General features: G+C 48.3%; 1 protein-coding gene across 1 annotated transcript in view; it reads left to right on the top strand.

Moving 5' to 3' along the window:
• Nucleotides 1-23772, top strand: part of GRIK5 (glutamate ionotropic receptor kainate type subunit 5) — a 73233-nt gene that overhangs the window by 17209 nt on the left and 32252 nt on the right. Inside the window, exon 12 of the mRNA XM_054463332.2 lies at nt 9385-9588. Within this exon, the coding sequence (XP_054319307.1) occupies nt 9385-9588 (204 nt within the window). The remainder of the gene's footprint in view (nt 1-9384; nt 9589-23772) is intronic.

Raw genomic sequence — 23772 nt, 5'->3', positions numbered from 1 at the left:
TCCTGATGTTCACCCATATCTTGATGGGTTGATTCACTTATTCATTCCATAAATATTTACCAAAGCTGTATGGTGCTGGCCCTTACATTCTAGAAGCACAGATATGAGTCAGGTGCTCTTGGGTGGCACTGGGAGGCAGTCCCAGTCTGATGGAGGAGATAGACCTGGACACAGTCATTCCCACAATGAGGGACTCCCAAAGAAAGGGGGGACTGAGTCAGCTTTAGGAGGCTGGAGGAAGGCTTTCTGGCAGAGGTGGCATTAGATGGGGTTGCACAGGAGTTGGGTGCCCAGAAAATATCCCAGGCAGCAGGAGCGGCAGGAGGGGCAGGAGCTGGGGTTTTGGGAGGTGTTTGTCAGATTGAACAGGGAGGCAACAGCCTCTGTGTACACAGCCAGACAAGCCCCGTTCATTCGCTGGTATTGCCTGACAAGGGTTTCTGGGCAAGACCTGTGTCAGGCACTTGGAGATTCAGATGTGACTCAAACTGGGTGCCTAGGGCAAGATGTGGGTTAGAACTTGTCTCATTCGCTGCTCTATCCCAGGGCCTAGAGCTGTGACTGATACCTAGCAAGTACAGAGGGTTGTGGTGAGTGATGGGACAGAGGCAGCCTAGGGGCTGCGGGGCAGCAGGTGGGGAAGGGGCTCTGAAGGACTCAGTTGTCCTGTGCTTTACCTTGAAGAGAGAGTGTTGAGCAGGAAGGGGCGGGGCCAGATCTGGAGTCAGGAAGGCTCCTTGTTGGCCCATGAGGGATGCTGCTAGGGATTAGAGGTGGTCCAGGTGTGGGAGCGAGGGCCTCTGGTGATGGGGTGCAGGCTGGCGCTGCCCCTAGGGCAGGCTCAGGGGTCTCGTGCTGAGACAGGATTGGCTGGCGCTGAGATAGAGAGAGGCCCCATGGGGAAGCTGGGGGTGCAGAAGTCCCACAGAGTTGAGGCTGTGCATAGGCCCACCCTCCTCAGCCGCTGGTCTCGCCCCAGTCTTGGAGAATTTGTCAGGGCACCCAGGTGGTCCTGAGGATTCCCTTCATTGAGCTGAGATGCCTTACTCTGCCCTTTGGTGACTAGTGTGGCAGTTAAGAGTCGTCTCTCTGCCGCGGACAGAGGGACCTCAGTCCCATTCCTCCGCTCTTATTAGTTCAAGTCACTTAACTCCAGTGTCCATTGCTTTATCTATAAAACGGGTCTGCGTCTCGCCTTGAGGGGCAGTGGGAGGATCACATGAGCTAAGAAGGCCCTTGCAGTGCCCAAGGTACGTGTGAGAGCACCTCCCTCCCTCCCTCCCTCTCCTGAGCTTGTGGTTCATGGCTTTGAGCGTTGTGCCAAGCCCTGTGCTCATGTGACTCAATCTTCACAGAAGCCCTGATTTTCAGATGAAGAAACTCAGGCATAGGAGGGTTAAATGACGTGCTCGAGGTCGCCCAGCTAGAAGGCAGCAGAGCCCACATGCCTGTCTTTTGCACCACGTTGCCTCTATTATTTTTTAATAATTATTATTTTTTTTTGAGACAGAGTCTTGCTCTGTCACCCAGGCTGGAGTGCAGTGGCGCGATCTTGGCTCACTGCAAGCTCCGCCTCCTGGGTTCACACCATTCTCCTGCCTCAGCGTCCCGAGTAGCTGGGACTACAGGCGCCCGTCACCACGCCCGGCTATTTTTTTGTATTTTTAGTAGAGATGGGGTTTCACCATGTTAGCCAGGATGGTCTTGATCTGCTGACCTCGTGATCCGCCCGTCTCGGCCTCCCAAAGTGCTGGGATTACAGGCGTGAGCCACCATGCCCGGCCATATTGCCTCTATTATTTCTACTTCTTTCTGAGCCCTCAGGGCTGTGTCCTGAGCCTGGCACTACCATCCACACACTGTGTGCCCCTAGCAGGTCTCTCTAGCCTCAGTTTCCTCCTTTAAAGTGAGGGGATTAAAGTATTCCTAGCAGTCTGGGCATGGTGGTTCACACCTGTAACCCCAGCACTTTGGGAGACCGAGGCGGGAGGATCACTTGGGCCCATGAGTTCGAGACCAGCCTGAGCAACATGGCGAAACCCCATCTCTACTAAAAATACAGAAATTAGTGGGGCGTGGTGGTGTGCACCTTTAATCCCAGAACTCGGAGGTTGAGGCTGCGGTGAGCCCAGATCATACCACTGCCAGGGCAACAGAGTGAGGCCCTGTCTAAAAATAATAATAATAAATAAATACATAAATAAAATATTCATAGCAGAGTGAGGAGGTTGGACTAGATCAGTGTTGTTTAAACTACACTCCAGGAAATCCTGGAGGAGGATTTGGATCCCAGGTTCATGAAAGGGTCCAAGCAATCAGCTTGTAAGGAATGTTCTAGAACCTCCCCTACTTTAATTTTTTGTTTTTACTTTCCAGAGATTTTCACTGAAGCGTAACACACATACAGAAACGTTCATAAATCGTGTTACTTCTCACTGAAGTTTCAAAAACTGAACACACCTGTGTAACCAACCAGCTGTCCCCAACCCAAAGCCTCCCCATGCCCTTCCAATCACTAACCCTCCAAGGCTAACCCCCATCTCAGCTTCCGTCACCACAGATCAGCTTTGCCCGCCCTTGAACCTCATATAAATGGCATCGTACTGTGTGTTCTTTCTTGAGACTGGCTTCTTCTGGCAACATTATGAATTTCATCTGTGTCATTGCAAGTAGTGTAGTCTCATTGTTGTATGCTGAATGTACTGCAATTTCCTGATTCATCAAATCTAGATGGATGTTTGTTCCTGGCTTTTTGCTGTTAGGAATAGTACTACTAGGAAGGTTCTCTTCCATATCTTTTGGTGAACATGTACTGGTGTTTCTGCTGGGTGTGTTCCAGTTGCTAGGTCGCAGGGTGTTTGTCCTAGCTTTAGCAGGTATTGTAAAAGTGTCTTCCAAAGTGGTTGAACCACTTTCACTTTCATTCCCAGTGGCAGCAAATGAATGAAAATTCCACTTGCTCCTCATTTTGTCAGTGGTGAGTGTATAAAGGTACCAACCATATATGGTGGTTTTCATTTGCATTTCCCTGATGATCAGGGAGGGAGAACACCTTTTGTGTTTATTGGCTATTTGATTTTTCTTTGTTTTTGTTTTTTGAGAGAGGGTCTTGCTCTGTTACCCAGGCTGGAGTGCAGTGGCCCAATCGTAGCTCACTGCAGCTTCAACCTCCAGGCTCAAGCGCTTCTCCTATCTCAGCCTCCTGAGTAGCTGGGACCACAGTCGTGCACCACCACACCCAGCTAATTAAAAACAATTTTTTTTAATTGACAGGGTTTTACCATGTTGCCCAGCCTGGTCTTGGACTCCTGGGCTCAAGGGATCCACCCACCTTGGCCTCCTAAAGTGCTGGGATTACAGGCATGAGCCACCACTTGGCCCTTTATTGGCTATTTGGAAATCCTCATTTGCGAGGTTCCTATTCATGTATTTTTCTATTTTAAAAAAATTGAGATATATGACTTTTTATTGATTTGTGAGTTATTTTTTATTTTTTTATTTTTTTATTTTGAGACAGAGTCTCGCTCTGTCACCTAGGCTGGAATGCAGTGGCACAATCTTGGCTCACTGCAAGCTCTGCCTCCCTGGTTCATGCCATTCATTCTCCTGCCTCAGCCTCCCGAGTAGCTGGGACTACAGGCGCCCGCCACCACGCCCGGCTAATTTTTTGTATTTTTAGTAGAGACGGGGTTTCATCGATTAGCCAGGAAGGTCTCGATCTCCTGACCTCGTGATCTGCCTACCTCGGCCTCCCAAAGTGCTGGGATTACAGGCGTGAGCCACTGCGCCCGGCCTGATTGTGAGTTATTTATACATTCTTGGGTACAAGTCATTTGTCTGATGTATGTATTGCAAATGTCTTGTCCCCCTTTGTGGCTTACCTTTTCATTCTCAGTAGTATATTCTGGATAAAAGGATTTGATTTTTAATTTTACCAAAGTTCTCTTCATCAGCTTTTTTCCTTTATGGTTAATGATTTTAGAATTTAAGAATTCCGTGTATACCCCTATATCATGAAGATATTCTACTATTTGTGTTCTAAAAACTTAATAATTTTGCCTTTTACATTTGGGTCTGCCATCATCCTGAAATTGATTTTTATGTAGCATATGAGGTAGGGGAGTCAAAATACATTTCTTTCTTTTTTTTTTTTTTTTTGAGACAGAGTCTCACTGTGTTGCCCAGGCTGGAATGTAGTAGCATGCGATCTTGGCTAACTGCAACCTCCGCCTCCTGGGTTCAAGTGATTCTCCTGTTTCAGCCTCCCAAGTAGCTGGGATTACAGGCGCCCACCACCACGCCTGGCTGATTTTTGTATTTTTAGTAGAGATAGGGGTTTCACCATATTGGCCAGGCTGGTCTTGAACTCCTGACCTCAAGTAATCCACCTGCCTCAGCCTCCCAAAGTGCTAGGATTACAGGCATGAGCCACCGCACTTGGCCAGAATACATTTTTTTCCATATGGATATTTAATTCAGCGCACCATTTATTATAACAATAATTCTTCCCCCTTCAGGACAGTTTCACCTTTGTCACAAATCAATATCCATTTATATGTGGGTTTCCAAACACTCCATTCTATTGTCTATTTGTCTATCTTTGTTCTAGTACTGCAGTGTCTTAAATACCGTAGCTTTAAATTAAGTGTTAATATTTGACAGGGTAAACCCCCAGTTTTGCTTTTCTTCTTTAGGATTACTTTGGTTCTTCTTGACTCTTTGCATTTCTTTTTATTTTTTATAAGTTATTTTTATTGAGATGGGGCCTTCCTATGTTGCCCAGGCTGGTCTTGAACTCCTGGGCTTAAGTAATCCTCCCTCCTTGGCCTCTCAAAGTGCTGGGACTACAGGCGTGAACCACCAAGCCCAGCCAACCATGCATGTTCATACACACTTAAATATCATACTTCAATTTAAAAAAAATTGTTACACTGGGGAAGGGGGCTGAGCATGGTGGCTCATGCCTGTAATCCCAGCACTTTGGGAGGCCAGGGTGGGCAGATCACTTGAGCTCAGGAGTTCGAGACCAGCCTGGGCAACATGATGAAACCCTGTCTCTACAAAAAATACAAAAATTAGCCAGGCTTAGTGGCTTGCACCTGTGGTCCCAGCTACTCCGGAGGCTGAGGTAGGAGAATCACTTGAGCCCAGGAGGCGGAGGTTCTAGTGAGCCGAGATCGCACCACTACACTCCAGCCTGGGTGACAGAGCAAGACTCTGTCTCAAAAATAAATAAATAAAAGTGGAGAAGGCACAGAAGTTAATACAAACCTACGTAAAATAGAATTCAAAGAGTACAAGGCAGGTGAGGAGTGAAAAATCAGTTTCCTTCCTTCCCTGGGTCTCTCATTTTCTTTCTTCAGAGGCCACCATCCTCCCAGAAATGTCTGTGCATATACAAGCACATCCTTGCTCTTTCTTTAACAAAGAGTAGCATATTGTACACGTTGTTCTGTAGCTTGTTTTTTTCCTCCTAATATATCTTGTAGACCTTGCTATTTTAGTGGTTGCCTGGGATTCTTTTATGACATCGATAATCTTTTTAACTTGGCCCAAATTAGGTTGTTTCAGTCTTTGTTCTCACTACAAGCAATGCTGCACTGACTTTCTTGGACCTGCGTTTTTGATGCACAGCCATTTGTAGGGTAAATTCTTAGAACTGGACTTAGCAGTATCTCATTGTCTGGCTGCAATGCTGGGCTTCTGCATAAGCTTCTTTTTGAAGTCTGAAGACCCTGGATTTGAGGCTCCTTGAGGACCCTTCTGTTCTGATAGTCTGTGGCTCTAAGTTGAGTCCTAGATTACGGTTGTCTAATTTTGAGTTCTATTCACAGGTCCCAGTCTCTTTTTGTCTCTCTAAGCTCAGACCCCAATCCTGAGACCCTGAACCTAAGTTCCTCAGTCTTGAATTTAGACATCAGCTTGGCATAGTGGAAGGAACAGAGTTCAGAGTGCACAGTGACTGGGTTGTGAAGCCCAGCTCTGCCCCGTCTCCCTTCCCACTGCCCTGCTTCAGCTGGGTGGCCTTGGGCTAGATGCTTTACCTCTCTGAGCCTTGGTTCTATCCTCTATATGTCAAGGGGGCTGTATGGGAGCCAGGCCCTTGTCTCTAGGATTCTCAATTTCTGATTCTCCAGCTTTGATACCCAACCTGGGTCCCTCGTCTCTCTCTGGCTTCTCCCATATCCACTGTCTGATTCTGTCCACTTGAGCTCAGTCTAGCACAGGGCTTAAGAGCGGAGCTTTGGAATCAGACCAACTTGTCCTTCTCAGCCACTTACTACTTCACTTCTCTGGACCTCAGCGTCCTCATCTCTAAAAGAGACGTAATAATACCACCATCCCAAGCTGACAGAGTTGCTGTCACACAGCAAGCCCACAAGAAATGCTGGCTGCTGCCGCTATTATTAGTATTTTCTCACATTCTTGTTCCCCGTTCCACAATTTTGGTTCTGGAAAGGCAGCTTAATAGAGAATCACTGACTGCCCTCCATTCCATCACCCTGTAGTTGTAGGGCTCTGTGAGGTCCTGGAGTCCAGAGCTTATGACCTGGCCACATAGTAGGAGATTCTATTACTGTGTGACAAACCACCCAGAACCCAGAAACTGAAACAATAGCAGTTGATTATTTTGCATGATTCCGTGGGTCAACTTAGTGGTTCTTTGGCTGGTCTCACTTGGGCACACTGTGGCAGCATTCAGCTGGTGTCCAGACTGGACTGGAAAGTGCAGAATGGCTGTGGATGCTGGCTGTTGGCTGGCATGCCTTGGTTCACTCACACTCCAGCAGGCCAGCCTGGGCTTCCTTAAATGGGGGCTGCTCTGAAGGCTGAGACCCTGGAATTCACACAGCATCACTTCTGCCACATCCAGTTGGCCAAAACAAGTCATAAGTCCAGCTCAGACCAAGAAGTCTGAACCCAGGGAGAAATGGACCCCATCTGTTGCTGGAAGAAGCAGCACAATATTGTGGCCACATCTATCATGGAGCTCAGTAATTGTGTGTTGAATGAATGAGAGGTGACAGAGGTCACTTGACCACTTTGAGCCTCCGTGTCCACATGTGTAAAAGGAATCTACTTATGCCCATTTCAATGTAAGGTCACCATAAGGAATTAAAATGATGTCATCGAGAGAATGCACAGCACAGGTTCTCAATACACAATAACCATTGTGGATATTTTATTTTATTTTATTTTTGAGAGAGTCTCGCTCCATCTCCCAGGCTGGCCTGCAGTGGCGCAATCTCGGCTCACCGCAACCTAAGCCTCTGGACTCTACCTCAGCCTCCCAAGTAGCGGAGACTACAGGTGCACACCAGCACGCCCGGCTAATTTTTGTGTTTTTTATAGAGACGGGGTTTTGCCATGTTGCCTAGGCTGGTCTTGAGCTCCTGGGCTCAAGCCATCCACCTGCCTTGGCCTCCCAAAGTGTTAGAATTACAGGCTTGAGGTACTACACCTGGCTCATTGTGTATATTTTAACCAAAGCTCTTTCCTGGCTCTTCCCTAAGTCCTAAGTCCTTTTGTTCATTATTCCAAAGTAACATTGTACAAACAGCCATTTAGACAATAACTGTGTCCAGATAAGTTTCCCATTTGTTACCATCATCACATGCCTTGTTTTCCTAGCACTTGGACCATTCTTTCTGCTTTTGTGTTTCTTTGGCACAATGGGGTCAGTAAAGTTTGCTCAAACCCCTCAGAAATAAGTGTCAATGTGGCAAACTGACTGTAGGTCAGAGATTGCAAACTAGAAACTGTTTGTTTTGGCCTGCAGAACATTTAATAATAATTGGTATTAGAATTTGAATTGGTTGCTGTATTAGTTCATTTTCATACTGCTGTAAAGAACTGCCTGAGACTCGGTAATTTATGACGGAAAGAGGTTTAATTGACTCACAGGTTCAGCATGGCTGGGGAGGCCTTGGGAAATTTACAATCATAGTGGAAGGCGAAGGGGAAGCAAGGCACCTTCTTCACAAGGCAGCAGAAGAGAGATGTGCCAAGTGAAGGGGGAAGAGCCTGTTATAAAACCATCAGATCTCATGAGAACTCACTATCACTAGAAGAGCATGAGGGAAACCGCCCCCCTGATTCAGTTACCTTCACCTGGTCTCTCCCTTGACACATAGGGATTATGGGGATTACAATTCAAGGTGAGATTTTGGTGCGGACACAAAGCCTAACCATATCAGTTGCTAACATTTTATTTTATTTTAGAGACAGAGTTGCTCAGTTGCCCAGGCTGAAGTGCAGTGGTACAGTCATAGCTCACTGCAGCCTCAAACTCGGGCTCAAGCAATCCTCCCACCTCAGCCTTCCAAAGCAGTGGGATTTCAGGCATGAGAGTTGCTAACATTTATAACCAGGAGATTTTACAAAACAATCTTAGGTTTCCAAATTCTCTTAAAATTGCACCATCTGGGCTAGGTGTGGTGGCTCATACCTGTAATCCCAGCACTTCGGGAGGCCGAGGTGGGCGGATCACTTGAGGTCAGGAGTTTAAGACCAGACTGGTCAACATGGTGAAACCCCGTCTCTACTAAAAATACAAAAACAAAATTGGGTGGGCGTGGTGGCAGGCACCTGTAATCCAAGCTACTTGGCAAGGGTGAGGCAGGAGAATCGCTTAAACCCAGGAGGTGGAGGTTGCAGTGAGTTGAGATTGCGCCACTGCACTCCAGCCTGGGTGACAGAGTGAGACTCTGTCTCAAAAAAAAAAAAAAAAAAAAATTGCACCATCTGTCATCTTCAGCCTGCCTCCCTCATGGGGAATTGGACTGGAGCTAAACCCTGGTGAGAGAATACCCTCTTTAACCCATTAGTGGCTCATGAAGTTGGTTTGGTGAGTCATTACCGGCCATGTGGAAAGATGAAGTATAGCAGAATAGAAAATATCAGTGTATTGCCCATAGTTACTAGGGCAAGGACTGTTCTGTGGAATTAAGTCTAGTTACATGTGTTGATGTGTGGGTGACTTGGGTTGCAGGGTAAAATGTATCTTTTACTGTGAATTGTAATAAGAAGTCTGAAAGCCCCTGATCCACTTTGGCACGAGCTCTATCCAGTCTGACTCACTCTAAAGTTACCTCCTCCCTCGTACGCATTTGAGCTTGGGACCAATGAGCGTCAGGTTGGCTGCTGGAGATTAAAATGGCTCCCTGCAATCTGCTAGGGACTGGCAGTACCCATGTGTTTTTCCCTGGCTTTCAGGTCTATTCCCCACTCTGAGCATTTGTAAGTGAGAAATGTGTACTATGAATAAATCATCCCTGCTCAGCAAGCAGGTTCTTGCTCTACCTGCCTGGTCCGGGCTACAGGATCCGCAACCCAGCCACTAGACACCCAGCCTCTGACCCCTGCTTTCTTCTGCCCACCCAGGAGAACCCATACGTCATGCGCCGGCCCAACTTCCAGGCCCTGTCGGGGAATGAACGCTTCGAGGGCTTCTGCGTGGACATGCTGCGGGAGCTGGCCGAGCTGCTGCGCTTCCGCTACCGCCTGCGGTTGGTGGAGGATGGGCTGTACGGGGCGCCCGAGCCCAACGGCTCCTGGACGGGCATGGTTGGCGAGCTCATCAACCGGGTACGGCTGGGCTGGGGCTGGGGAAGAGGCATGGACCCGGCGAGTGTGGGAGGGCAGGCAGCTGGGCAGCCAGTCGAATCTTAGAAGCAGCCTGGCCGGTGGCAGAAGAGGAAGGAGCCATGAAGGGCGCCTCACACCACCTCACTGATGTTGCGCTGTATGCCTGTGCCTGGCGGGTGCCGTGAGATGGGACAGAGGAGGAGAGGTGGTACATGCATCACCACCTGTGTCCTGCTTTGCCAAATGCCCCTTTCATGCCACCTTGGATTAGTCGGTGTGCAAAGATTTGTTAAGTGAATGAAAGAGACATGGAGTGGGGAGCAGGAAAAGGTTTGAGGAGGTCAAAGGCTTCCTGCAGGAGGCAGGGCTGAGAGCAGGGAGGACACCTCACCTGTGTGCTATGCCCAGCACCTGCTAGGGAGGGCCTGGCACATCATGGACCTGGAGGGCTGCATGTAGAACTCATACATTCACCCATTCAGTGGCTGTTTATTGAGCACCTACTATGTGCCTTGCCTCTTGCTGGGCATGGGATCCCACTGTGAGCACAGTGGATCTGGACCCTGCCCCCAAGAGCTTAGAGTCTCTTTGGGGTGCAAGACAGTGAATGACCACAGCACAGAGCCATCTGGGCTGTGATGGGGGAGCTCAGAGGAGGGGCCCAGAGGAGGTTCCTGACCCAGTCAGGCATCCCAGGAGGGCTTCCCGGAAGAGACGATACCCAAACTGATTCCCAAAGGTCGTGAAGGAGTTAGCAAGGTGAAGGGGGTGTGGGAGAAAGGGAGCATATTTGGAGCAGGGGAAATAGTATCTACAAAGATGGGGTGATACTAGGGAGTGGGGTGCACTGGAGGAACCAGCGGGGCCTGAGCGTGGGCAGAATTTGGTTGCAGCTGAGGAGGGATGGAAGGCAGGGCCATGGGAGGTGGCAGACAAGGGTGCAGTGGAAAGGATCTTTGGGTGTCAGACAATCCTAGATTTGAATCCTTAAGTGTCATTTCTCTCCTCTGAACCTCAGTTTTCCCCTCCCTAAGATGGGGATAATAATACCTTGTAGGTCTATAGTGAGGGTTACGGGACATGGGGACAAGTACCTCACACATCGCTTGGCAGATACTGGGGGACTGAAATGTAGTTCCTCTTTTTATTCCAGGTGGGAGAAACTATGGGTGCAACTGCCCAGAGGTAGGACTGTGCCCTGGGAGATAAGTAGGCCCCTGGTTAGGACACTCCCAGAGCTGGTGTGCAGACCAAGGGGCTGTGGCCAGAGATGGTCAGGGCGGCCTTGATGTTAGACTTGACAGAGCTCATCAGAGATTCTCACCCTCCTCTCTCTCATGCCAGAATTTACAGCATCCAACCCCCTGAACATCACCAGGGAAGACATGAGAGGGCCACTTTGCTTGACAAGGATGTTTATCCCTTAGGGCACTGACTTTCAAAAGTTATTTTGACAGCAGAACTTTTTTTCCAATTGCAAACTCCCTCAGAACCCTGGGCAAGAGCAGAGCTGCTCTGGTGAAGGCAGAGATGGGGGGGCCTCCCACCCCACCCCACAGGCAGGCCCCGAGGCGCTGCCCCATAAAGCTGCCAGCTGGTTTGAAAACTTCTGCCCCAGGGTGAGTTTTAAGGTCAGGGTGAATTTTATTATTATTATTATTTTATTTATTTATTTATTTATTTATTTATTTATTTTGGAGACAGAGTCTCCTCTGTTGCCCAGGCTGGAGTGCAATGGCACGATCTCTGCTCACAGCAACGTCTGCCTCCCTGCAACCTCCACCTCCCGAGTTCAAGCGATTCTCCTGCTTCGGCCTCCTGAGTAGCTGGGATTACAGGTGCGCCACCATGCCTGGCTGATTTTTGTATTTTTTAGAGCAACAGGGTTTTGTCATGTTGGCCAGGCTGGTCTTGAACTCCTGGCCTCAAGTGATCCACCCACCTCACCTCCCAAAGTGCTAGGATTACAAGTATGAGACACCGCACCCAGCCCAGGGTGAATTTTAAAGCCTGAAGCCCAAAGAGACCCCGGGTGAGACAGGAGATGAGAAGCCCCAGAGCTGACAGCTCTATGCCCACCTGAGGGCGCAGGCTTCCTCGTGACCTGTTTCCACAGCCTGGTCTTTAGTCACGTAGGCTCAGAAATATTCTTTCATCTGGTATCCCAGAAATAAGCAGGCTCCAAGGGAGTAGCCCTGCACCTGAAGTCACTCTAAACTGGATGCCCTTTTTTCACCAACAGAGAAGTCTGGAACAGTCCTTATTTACAGCTGTCTGACCTTTGTGTCTCAGGGCCTACTCAGTAGGGTGGGGTGAGAGGATTTGGGGCCTGGGGCCAGCAAAGTGTGGCAGCTGAGAGTGTCTGTGGTTGGCTGTTTGAAGCTTAGCTCTGCTGTGCACTGGTTGTGTGGCTTTGGGCAAGTGCTTAACATTTCTTTAGGTTGTAGTTTGTTCAACTGTAAAATTGAGGAATAACAGCCCTTTAGCACATAGGGTTGTTTTGAAGAACAACATGCAATGAAGAACTTAGAACAGGGCCTGGTGCATAGTGGGTGCTGTATGCGTGTGTCCTTTTTTTTTTCCTTTGAGACTGGGTCTCTGTCGCCCAGGCTGGAGCGCAGTAGTGCAATCACAGCTCACTGCAGCCTCAACCTCCTGGGCTCCAGCGATCCTCCCACTTCAGCCTCCCAAGTTGCTGGGGCTATAGGCATATGCCACAATGCCTAGGTAATTTTTGTGTTTTTTGTAGAGATGGGGTCTGGCCCTGTTGCCTAGGCTGGTCTTGAACTCCTGGGCTTAAGCAATCCTCCCACCTCAGCCTTCCAAAGTGGTGGGATTATACTATTTTTATTATTGTTATTATTCGTACCAGCATGGCCAACACATACATAGATTTGTGTGTTCATCCATTTTCCATTCAGCCAGTATTTGTTGAGTGCCTACTATATACCAAGCCCTGTGCTATACCCTGGGGATACCATGGTGAACAAGCCCGATGTGCTCTTACTGAGTGGGGTAAAGGGTTTGGGCCTCAGCAGAAAGCACATGGGATGCCCTTGAAGAGTTTTATTTGTTTTGTTTTTGTTTTGAGATGGACTCTCGCTCTGCTGCCCAGGCAGGCTGGAGTGCCATGGGGTGATCTTGGCTTACTGCAACTTCTGCCTCCTGGGTTCAAATGATTCTCCTGCCTCAGCCTCCTGAGTAGCTGGGACTACAGGCACATGCCACCACACCTGGCTAATTTTTGTATTTTTAGTTGAGATGGGTTTCGCCATGTTGGCCAGGCTGGTCTCAAACTCCTGAACTCAGGTGATCCACCTGCCTCAGCCTCCCAGAGTGCTGGGATTACAGGCGTGAGCCACCATGCTGGGCCACCCTTGAAGGGTTTTAATCTGGCTCAAGTGAATTGGCCCCGGGGTTGGGGGAAACAGTGGTAACAGGAAGACCAGTGAGGAGATAAAGAATGAGCTGGTGGGCCTCAGGCGGGAGAACATCAGAGCTAGAGACTAGGGGAAGGGCTAAAGAGCACCAGGGCTTGGTGACTGCCTAGGGTGGGGGATGCAGGAGAGGACAGGAGGGAGAGCGTTCCTCCTGTGTCTGGCTTGGGCATCTGGGTGATGGCAATGACATTTACAGGGAGAACACTGGAGGAGGAGCTGGAGCATGAAGGATAGGCGGGGTTTGGCCTTGCCCTGCTGTGGGATAGCTGAGTGTGCCGAGCTGCACAGGAATAGTCACCACCATCATCACAACAGCAGCAGCTGTCATTTGTTGATTTCACACCATGTGCGAGGAACTTTTCAAGTGTTACTTAACATAATTCTCATAGCAGTCCTTCATGGCCTGAGGATCACTGCCCAGTGTGAGATCTGGAGTCCCCAATGCACAGGGCTGCAGCCAGGTGTGTCTGACTTAAGGCCCGTGCCCTTTCCAGCCCTCCAGCCGGGAACTTGGGAAGCTCGGAGTACACTGATGGAGTGGCACACTGTGCCAGGCCCTTGTCTGAGCTTTCTGACTTGTCTCCATCCTTGACTCCTCACGGCCACCTAATAAGGGAGGGACTGGTATTAGCCCCGTTTTCTCAAATGTACAGTGAGGCACCAAGGTTTCATGTCCAGGCCACATGGCTAGTGACTGGGAGAGCCAAGGTGGGCACCCCATCAGGGTGGCCCAGAGCTGGTGAGTGACTTCCAGATGGAAGACAGCCTGGGGCACCAGCATCCTGCCAGTCACCCCTGGGCCAGGCACAGGGCTCCTTGGCCAGTCTTGAATTAGGACCCATTTTTTCCACCCAGTGGCCATGGCTGACATTGGCCTTCTCCGTGCCATCACTGCCATGGTGTGAATTCAGGTCCCACCCCTCTCATCAGCCTCCTTACTGGCCTCCTGGCTTCGAGTCTCTCCACTCCCCAGCTTGTCCTCCAGTAGAACCTTTCTACAGTGTGAGTCTGATCTGTCACTTGTATGCTTTAACTGAAGCCCCTGAGGCCCTCAGGATAAAGCTTAGCCTTCAAGGCAAAGAAGATCTTAGGTCAGGGTCCCAGGAAGCTGACTCTGAGATGGAGATGTAGAGGCAGGAGGTGTGATGGCATGCCCCTGGAAACCTGCCCTGTGCGGGAGGGAAGGAAGCAGGCTTGGGCAGAGGAGTTGAGCTGCGCTGCAGTCACAACTGGGCCTTAGCCCTCCCACAGGCAGCTCTGGAGCTGAGTTGGCCGTCAAGGACCTCCCCCTGTGGTAAGGGTGCCAGGCCTTTAAGCACCCACTGATATGTCACTGGATGTGGGCTGCTCTTGGGGAGAGTCAGGACTTTGGGCGAGGAGACGCTCTTCCACTGACAGAGCTGAGAGCCATCAGCCACCTACACCCTGGCAGCTAAGGCAATGAGTGCCCCACTCCTGAAAAAGAGTCTGGATAGCCGCCATGGAGTCCACTATAGCAGTGCACTGGTTAGGAGCCAGAAGGAGCCAGCTTCAGGTCCCCAGTGCTCCCACATGATCCCTGGAAAGCCACTTATCTCTGAGGGTTAGTCACTCCTCTTGAAAAGGGGTTAGTGTTACCTCCCTCACAGAGGGTTTGTTTTTGTTTTTCTTTTTCTTTTTGAGGCAGAGTCTCACTCTGTCGCCCAGGCTGGAGTGCAGTGGCATGATCTCGGCTCACTGCAACCTCTGCCTCCAGGGTTCAAGTGATTTTCCCACCTCAGCCTCCTAAGTAGCTGGAATTATAGGCATGCACCCCAATGCCCAGCTGTTTTTGTATTTTTAGTGGAGACGGGGTTTTGCCCTGTTGGCCAGGCTGGTCTCGAACTCCTGACCTCAAGTGATCTGTCCGTCTTGGCCTCCTAAAGTGCTAGGATTACAGGCATGAGCCACTGCACCTAGCCAGTGAGTTCTGAGGCAATTAAATGAGAGCGCATTTGCACAGAGCCTGGCACATGCCTGGCTCACATGTGGTCACTACTGCTAGATACCTTTCTTGAGGCAGTCTGTATGTGAGTGTGGTTAGAAGCATGGGCTTTGGAGTCGGCTAACCCTGGGTTCAAATCTGGACTTACTCCTTACTGGCTTTGTGACCTGCAGGCAGGTGGCTGCCCCCTCTAAGCCTCAGTGTTCCCTCAAATGGGGAGTGGTGACCCCCTAACTTGGAGGGGTATCACGGGGGACGGATGAGATCAGCACAGGTCATAGATGCTGTCATGACCAAGACGATACCCACCCACCTCACCTGTGGCCTCCACACCCTGGGGATGGGAGCCTTGTCTGCTTAGTTATGTCCCCAGCTCAGGGCCTGACACACGGCAGGTTTCCAGTAAATTAATGTTGAATGGGCAATTGACTGATTCTATCAAGGAGTCTTTAGAAATGTTGTCCCCAGTTCTCTTCATCTGATAGAAGATGCACACACGCTGGGCATGGTGGCTCATGCCTGTAATCCCAGTACTTTGGGAGACTGAGGTGGGCGGATCACTTGAGGTCAGGAGTTCGAGGCCAGCCTGGCCAACATGGTGACACCCCATCTCTACTAAAAATACCAAAATCAGCCAGGCGTGGTGGCACGTGCCTGTAATCCCAGCTACTCAGGAGGCTGAGGCAGGAGAATTGCTTGAACCCGGGAGGCGGAGGTTGCAGTGAGCCGAGATCATGCTACTGCACTTCAGCCTGGGCGACAGAGCAAGACTCAGTCTCAAAAAAAGAAAAAAAAGAAAAAAGAATTAAAGAAAGAAGATTAGAAGATGCGCGCGCGCACACACACACACACACCCAGCACACACACACACACACACATACACCCAGCAGTTTTTCTTCAGCTGAGCACATAGTGGTGGATTTCAACTTTCCTGCTTACATTTCTAACCCAACCCTGTCTCCTGGGGGTTTGCATCAAGTCTTTTAGATTGCATTTTAAAGTGACATGTAGTATTTGTCTTCGAATTCTAAAATGTTTACTCATTGTGAAAAACACACATCCAGGCATGGTGGCTCACACCTGTAGTTCTGGTGCTTTGGGAAGCTGAGGCAGGAGGGTCACTTGAGGCCAGGAATTTGAGACCAGCCTGGGCAACATGGTGAAACCCTGTCTCTACAGAAAATTTTAAAAATTAGCATAGTGGCACACACCTGTATTCCCAGCTACTTGGGAGGAGGCTTGAGATGAGAGGATTGCTTGAGCCCAGGAGTTCAAGGTTGCAGTGAGCTATGATTGTGCCACTGCATTCCAACCTGGGTAACAGAGTGAGACCCCATTTCTAAAACAAAACAAAACAACACGGAACAAAACAAAACATAGGTTGGTACAGAGAAGGAAGATACTGCAGAATACCTGTTTTTATGCTTATTTGTTATTTGGAAATTTTATATATGTTGTGTTTCAGGTTATAAAACACTATTTATACTAAGTATAATCCCATTTTGCACAAAAATAGTGGGTATATGTGCATCAAAAAATTATAAACAGGTCAGATGCAGTGGCTCATGCCTGTAATCCCAGCACTTTGGGAGGCCAAAGTGGAAGGATCGCTTGAGCCCAGGAGTTAAAGACCAACCTTGGCAACATGATGAAACCGTATCTCTACAAAAATTGAAAAAAATTAGCCAAGTGTGGTGGCATGTGCCTGTAGTCCCAGCTACTCAGGAGGCTGGGAGGTGGGAGGATCACCTGAGTCTAGGAGGTTGAGGCTGCAGTGAGCCATGATTGCATCACTGCACCGCAGCCTGGGTGACAGAGTGAGACCCTGTTTTTAAAAAATAGGCTGAGCACGGTGGTTCACATCTGTAATCCCAGCACTTTGGGAGGCCAAGGCGAGCAGATCACCTGAGGTCAGGAGTTCAAGACCAGCCTGGCTAACATGGTGAAACCCCATCTCTACTAAAAGTACAAAAAAATTAGCCAGGTGTAGTGGTGTGCACCTGTAATCCCAGCTACTCAGGAGCTGAGGCAGGAGAATCGCTTGAACCTGGGAGGCGGAGATTACAGTGAGCCGAGATTGCGCCACTGCATTCCAGCCTGGGTGACAAGAGTGAGACTCTGTCTCAAAAATAAAAATAAATAAATAAATAAAGTCCATTTCATTAAAAAAATTTTACATTATACTGTGTTTCCGGTTATAAAACATATTTGTATTAAGTATAATCCTATTTTGCACAACAATAGCAAGTATATATGCATTAAAAAAGCATTTTTGCATACCATCAGAAATTTTCATAAGCAATTATTTGAGAAGGAACTCCTTTATTTTCTGTTTATATATGTAATACTAAATGATAAAATATCAAATGGTACAAATAGCAGAAACACTGGATATACATGATGATCTCACACCTCAGAGACCATATTCCTCCAACTCATTTTCTACAAATTCATTAATACAGATACATCTTTAAATTTCTTAATTTTTTTGAGACAGAGTCTGGCTCTGTTGCCCAGGCTGGAGTGCAGTGGCACGATCTTGGCTCACTGCAACCTCCACCTCCCAAGTTCAAGCAATTCTTCTGCCTCAGCCTCCCAAGTAGCTGGGATTACAGGTGCCCACCACCATGCCCGGCTAATTTTTTTGTATTGTTTAGTAGAGACGGGGATTTCACCATGTTGACCAGGCTGGTCTTGACTCCTGACCTCAGGTGATCTGCTTGCCTTGGCCTCCCAAGGTGCTGGGATTAAAGGTGTGAGCCACCATGCCCGGCCTAAATTTCTTAAATTTTTATTTTTGCAAAAATGATATCCTACTATACTTACTGCTGTGTAGTTTGCTTTTTTTACTTATAACTTGGCCATCTTCCCATGTTAGTACACATAGATCTGCCTCATCTTTAAAAACAGCTACGTTTAGGCCAGGCGCAGTGACTCACGCCTATAATCCCAGCACTTTGGGAGGCCGAGGCGGGCAGATCACCTGAGGTTGGGAATTTGAGACCAGCCTGACCAGCATGGAGAAACTCCATCTCTACTGAAAATACAAAAAAATTAGCTGGATGTGGTGGCACATGCCTGTAATCCCAGGTACTCAGGTGGCTGAGGCAGGAGAATTGCTTGAACCTGGGAGGCAGAGGTTGCGGTGAGCCGAGATGGTGCCATTGCACTCCAGCCTGGGCAACAAGAGCGAAACAAAAACAAAAACAAACCAGCTACATTTAGTCATTCACTTACTGAATAACTACTGAGCAACTATTCTGCGCCCACTCCATCCTGGCCACTAGGGGGCAGCAATGTAATGAGCAGATGTGCTCCTTGTCCCCCTCCTTCCCGCCTCCCGTCCCCACTGCTGATGTTCTAGTGGGGGAAACTGACAGCGTATGATATATTAATATCGTGTTGGGTGAAGCAAGGTAAGGAGATAAAAGTGTCTGGTGCGTGGATGCTGTTTTAGACAAGCTGGTTGGATAACGTTTGAGAAGAGACCTAAAAGGGATGGGGAATACAGTCCTGAGAGGAGCCACCAGGGAGGGTTTCATGAGGGCAGAAGTTTGACTATTTTCCTCACTTCTGCATCCCCAGCGCCTAGAACCATCTGATACCCAGCTGGTGCGCAGTAAATAATTGCCGAGTGAAAGGATGGATCTGGGGAAGAGTGTTTTCCAAGTAGAGAGCCCATATGTATAAAGACTTGAGGGGAAAAGTGTGGTTGAGGGGAAAAGTGAGGGGCAGAGAGATCTGAGAGCAGGTCCCACATCACAGGGCCTCACAGTCACTGCTAAGGAGTGTGACTGTTTTTTTTTTTTTTTTTTTTTTTTTTTTAGTTTTTGAAACACGGTCTTGCTCTGTCACCCAGGCTGGAGTGCAGTGGTGCAATGCAGTGGTGCCATCTTGGCTCACTGCAACCTCAACCTCCCAGGCTCAAGCAATCCTCCCACCTCAGCTTTCCCAGTAGCTGGGATTACAGGCACGCTCCACCACACCTGGCTAATTTTTGTGTTTTTGTAGAGGCAGGGTTTTGCCATGTTGGCCAGGCTGGTCTTGAACTCCTCGGCTCAAGCAATCTACCTTCCTCGACCTCCCAAAGTGCTGAGATTATAGGTGTAAGCCACCATGCCTGGCCTTGGCTGTTATTTTTATTGTGCAGCAGAGCCACTGGAAAGTTTTAAGCAAGGAATGTACCATGATATTTTGTTTTATTTTGAGACAGAGTCTCACTGTGTAGCCCAGACTGGAGTGCAGTGGCATGACCATGGCTCACTGCAACCTCCACCTCCTGGGTTCAAACAATTCCTGTGCCTCAGCCACCCAAGTAGCTGGGATTGCAGGCGCACACCACCATGCCTGGCTAATTTTTATATTTTTAATAGAGACGGCATTTTGCCTTGTTTCCATACTGGTCTTGAACTCCTTGCCTCAAATGATCCATCTCCCTTGGCCCCCCCCCAAAGTGCTGGGATTACAAGCATTAGCCACTGTGCCCAGCCTGATCAATTTTTTTTCTCCTTTTTCTCGAGGTGAAATTTATGTCACATAAAAATAACCACTTTAAGGAGTGCAATTCAGTGGCATTTAGTACATTCACAGTGTTGATAATCACTACTGCTATCTAGCTCCAAAACATTTTCATAACCTCCCAGAAAACTCATACCCATTAAGCAGTTGCTCCCCATTCTCTCCCCGCTACCCCAACCCCTGGCAACCACCCATCTTTCTGTCTCCATGGGTTTACCTATTGCAAATATTTCACATAAATGGAATCATCCAATATGTGGTCTTTGTGTATGGCTTCTTTCACTTGGCATGATGTTTCCAGCTTTTCAAAGTTCATCCACATCATGGCATATATCAGTACTGCATTCCCTTTTTTTTTTTTTTTTTTGAGACGGAGTCTCGCTTTCTTGCCCAGGCTGGAGTACAGTGGCATGATCTCGGTTCACTGCAGCCTCCACCTCCTGAGTTCAAGCAGTTCTCCTGCCTCAGCCTTCTGAGTAACTGGGACTACGGTCACACGCCACCATACCCGGCTAATTTTTGTGTTTTTAGTAGAGACAGGCTTTCACCATGTTGGCCAGGATGGTCTCAATCTCCTGACCGTGTGATCCACCCACCTCAGTCTCCCAGAGTGCTGGGATTACAGGCGTAAGCCACTGCGCCTGGCCTGCATTCCTTTTTATGGCTGAATAATATTCCATTGTATGCATAGACCAGCAGGATCTAATTTTTAAATCATTTAAAAATGATTGCACTGGCTGCTGTCTTGAGGAACACCTTAGTGGGACAAGAGTAGAAACTGAATGGTCCATTTAGGAGGCTGTTGGAGGATGTGGATGAGAGAAGTGTTGCCTTGGTTTGAGTGGCAGCTGTGTCAGGTGTGCAGCCAGCTTGGATGTGCATAAGAGGAAGAGAGGAATCAGGGTGACTATGGGGTTTGGCCAGGGCAGCTGGCGAATGGTGAGGCCGGTTTCCACTATAAGGAGGATGTGGGAGGAGCAGTTTGCTGGGGCTGGGAAACAAGAGTTTTCTCTGGGCACAGATCATTTGAGATGCCTGCTTAAAATTCAAGTGAGGATATAAGGATTCCATTGTGTGGCTCAGCATGAATTATTTACCATATCCCCTATTGATGGCTATTTGGATGGCTTCCAGCTTTGCTAGCATAGCCAGTGTCACGATAAACTTGGCCTGTGGATTTGTGGGAGTGTTCCTGAGGGATACATTCCAAGAAGTGAAAGTGCTGGGTCAAAGGGTATGAATTTTTTCTAAGTGTATACTGCCAAATGGCTGTTCAAAAAGGCTTCGCCAATTTATATTCCTACCAAAAGTGCATGAGAATGTGAAATTTCCCATACTCTTGCCAACAGTCACTGTTACCAGTCTTTAAAATAAAATCTTTGCCCATCTCAAAGGCCAAATATAATATCATTGTTTCAACCTAAACAGAATGTTACTTGGCCGCATACTGGTAATTCCATGTGGATGTACCATAATTCATTTAGCCATTTTTCATAACTAGTTGTTTCCAAGTGTTTTTATTATTGTTTGTGCTCTTATAAATAACCATTAACAAACATCTTTTTTTTATTTTTGAGATTGGCATCTCACTCAGTTGCCCAGGCTGGAATGCTGTGATGCCATCACAGCTCACTGCAGCCTCAACCTCCCCAGGCTCAGGTGCTCCTTCCACCTCAGCCTCCTGAGTAGCTGGGACTACAGGTGTGCACCACCATGCCTGGCTAATTGTTTTGTATTTTGTTGCCCAGGCTGATCTTGAGTTCCTGGGCTCAAGTGGTTCACCCATTTTGGCCTCCCAAAGTGTTAGGATTACAGGCATGGGTCGTTGCACCCGGCCAACAAGCATCTTTATGCACAAAAGCTTTGCCTGCATTGCAGCCTATTTTCTTAGGATTGGTTCTCTGAACAGAATAACTGGGTGGAAGAAGAAGACCCTTTTTGTGGCTTTTGTGATATTTTGTTGAATTATTTTCCAGAAAGACTACAACAGTTTCTATATAGGCTCCTTCTCAGCATTGAGTGTTTTTATCAGCTTTTAGCTATTTAGACAACTCCCTGTCATTTTCATGGATGGAACATCATTTTGATTTTTCCTGCTTTGACTGGTAGACCACACAGTGGGACTTATGTGGTCAAGTGATTGATGGAATCTGAGCCCAGGTTAACTCAGAAGGGGCCTGATGGGGCCATGGTCCCACCCTGTGTTTTCCCGGTTCCTGGTTGTATAACTGGAATAGACACACATGGTAGCTGGCAGAATCCCACATTGGCGCATTGACCCATGGAGTCAGGGCCATTATGGTAGAAAGAGCCACATGGAAGCTCCTAGAACTCCCTGTCTTTCCCAGAATAGTAATTCAAAAGCAATTCTCTATCCTCTGTGGAAATTGTGGAGATTAGTGTCACCATTAACAGCTTGGAAGAAGCAGGGGTAGTGATCCCATCTACATTCAGCTGGCCTGTTTGGCCTATACAGAAGGCAGATGGATTTTGGAAGAATGACTTTGGATTATTGTCAACGTGATCAGGGGTGACTCCAATTGCAGTTGCTGTCCCAAATGAAGTTTCTCTATTGGAGCAAGTCAGCACAGCCCTTGGCAGCTGGTGTGAGCTACTAACCTGGCAGATGCTTTTTTCTCCATACCAATTTCCAAGGGCTACCAGAAGGCAAGGTTCACATCTTCACAGTCTTTCTCAGTGTGACATCAACTTTCCCACTTTCTGTCCTGATTTAGGCTGCAAAGAACTTGAACTCTATAGTCCACATAGCCTCACACTGGTCCCCTACATTGACAACATTATGCTGATCAGATCTGATGAGCAGGAAGTAGTTGAGTAAGTGCGGTTGGCATTAAACCTGGCGGAGGGCAGTCTGGCAGGGTCCAGTCTGGCAAGGTCCAGTCTGGATACAAAACAGCACTGGTTGCCAGACGCGGTGGCTCATGCCTGTAATCCCAGCACTTTGGAAGGCTGAGGCAGGAGGATTGCTTGAGCTCAGGAGTTCAAGACCAGCCTCGGCAACATAACAGGACCTCGTCTCTACTAAACATTAAAAAAAAAAAAAAATTTAGCTGGGCATGGCGCATGCCTATAGTCACAGTTACTCGGAAGGGCGAGGTGGGAGGATCACTTGAGCCTGGGAGTTCGAGACTACAGTGAGCTATGATCACGCTGCTGGACTCCAGCCTGGGCGACAGGGCAAGACCCTGTCTCAAAAACAAAAACAAAACCCGGGCTGGGCGCGGTGGCTTGCGCCTGTAATACCAGCACTTTGGGAGGCTGAGGTGGGTGGACCACCTGGCCAACACAGTGAAACCCCGTCTCTACTAAAAATACAAAAATTAGCCAGACGCAGCGGCACGCACCTGTAATCCCAGCTACTCAGGAAGCTGAGGCACAAGAATCGCTTGAACCCAGGAGGCAGAGGTTGCAGTGAGCCAAGATCGTGCCACTGCACTCCAGCCTGGGCGACAGTGAGACTCTGTCTCAAACAAAAACAAAAACAAAAACAAAAACAAAACAAAACCCAGCTCCATTTACTTGAATAGAATCATATCAGTTATTTGAACAGAGTATTTAGTATAAAGAATTGTTGACTAAATGTAAAGTTGTTAACCAGCTAACTTAAGGGGTAAAAAGAAAACTAAGAGGTCATGGCAGTAGCAACGGCAGAAAGCAGCTACCACCCTTAGTCCTTAAGGAACAAGGAGAAGAGTTTGAAAGATGAAAACTTAGAAGCTTAGAGGAGGGGCCCCACAGAGCTGAGACTTAGACTGCTGAGGAGGGGGTGCTGTTTGGTTGATGCTGTGACATTTGGTGGACTTTTTGGATTTTGGTGGCAACTCATACCACATTGGGATGTGCTACTTCAATCCATTTACTTTCGATACAGCCTGTAAGGCTTTTCATTTGGAGTGAGGTCCAGAGCATCAAAGACTCTGCAGCCAGTCCAGGCTCCGTGCGAGCTGATCTGCCACCTGGGCCAGATGTAACCAGCAGATCGGGAGATTCATTCGCAAAGTATTGATGGCAAATAGGAATGCTGTGTGGAGCCTTGAGCAAGCACCAGTGGCTAGCTCATGGTGTAGACCTCTAGGGTTTTTTTTGTTTGTTTTGAGACGAAGTCTCACTCTTGTCCCCCAGGCTGGAGTGCAGTAGCGCGATCTCGGCTCACTGCAACCTCAGCCTCCCAAGTAGCTGGGATTACACAGGTGCCTGCCACCAGGCCTGGCGAATTTGTGTATTTTTAGTAGAGACTGGGTT

Source organism: Pongo pygmaeus, chromosome 20 (assembly GCF_028885625.2).
Source record: "Pongo pygmaeus isolate AG05252 chromosome 20, NHGRI_mPonPyg2-v2.0_pri, whole genome shotgun sequence".
In the NCBI taxonomy this organism is placed as follows: Eukaryota; Metazoa; Chordata; class Mammalia; order Primates; family Hominidae; genus Pongo; species Pongo pygmaeus.
The sequence above is the reverse complement of the archived record's forward strand: the minus strand, read 5'-3'. Positions and strand labels throughout refer to the sequence as shown.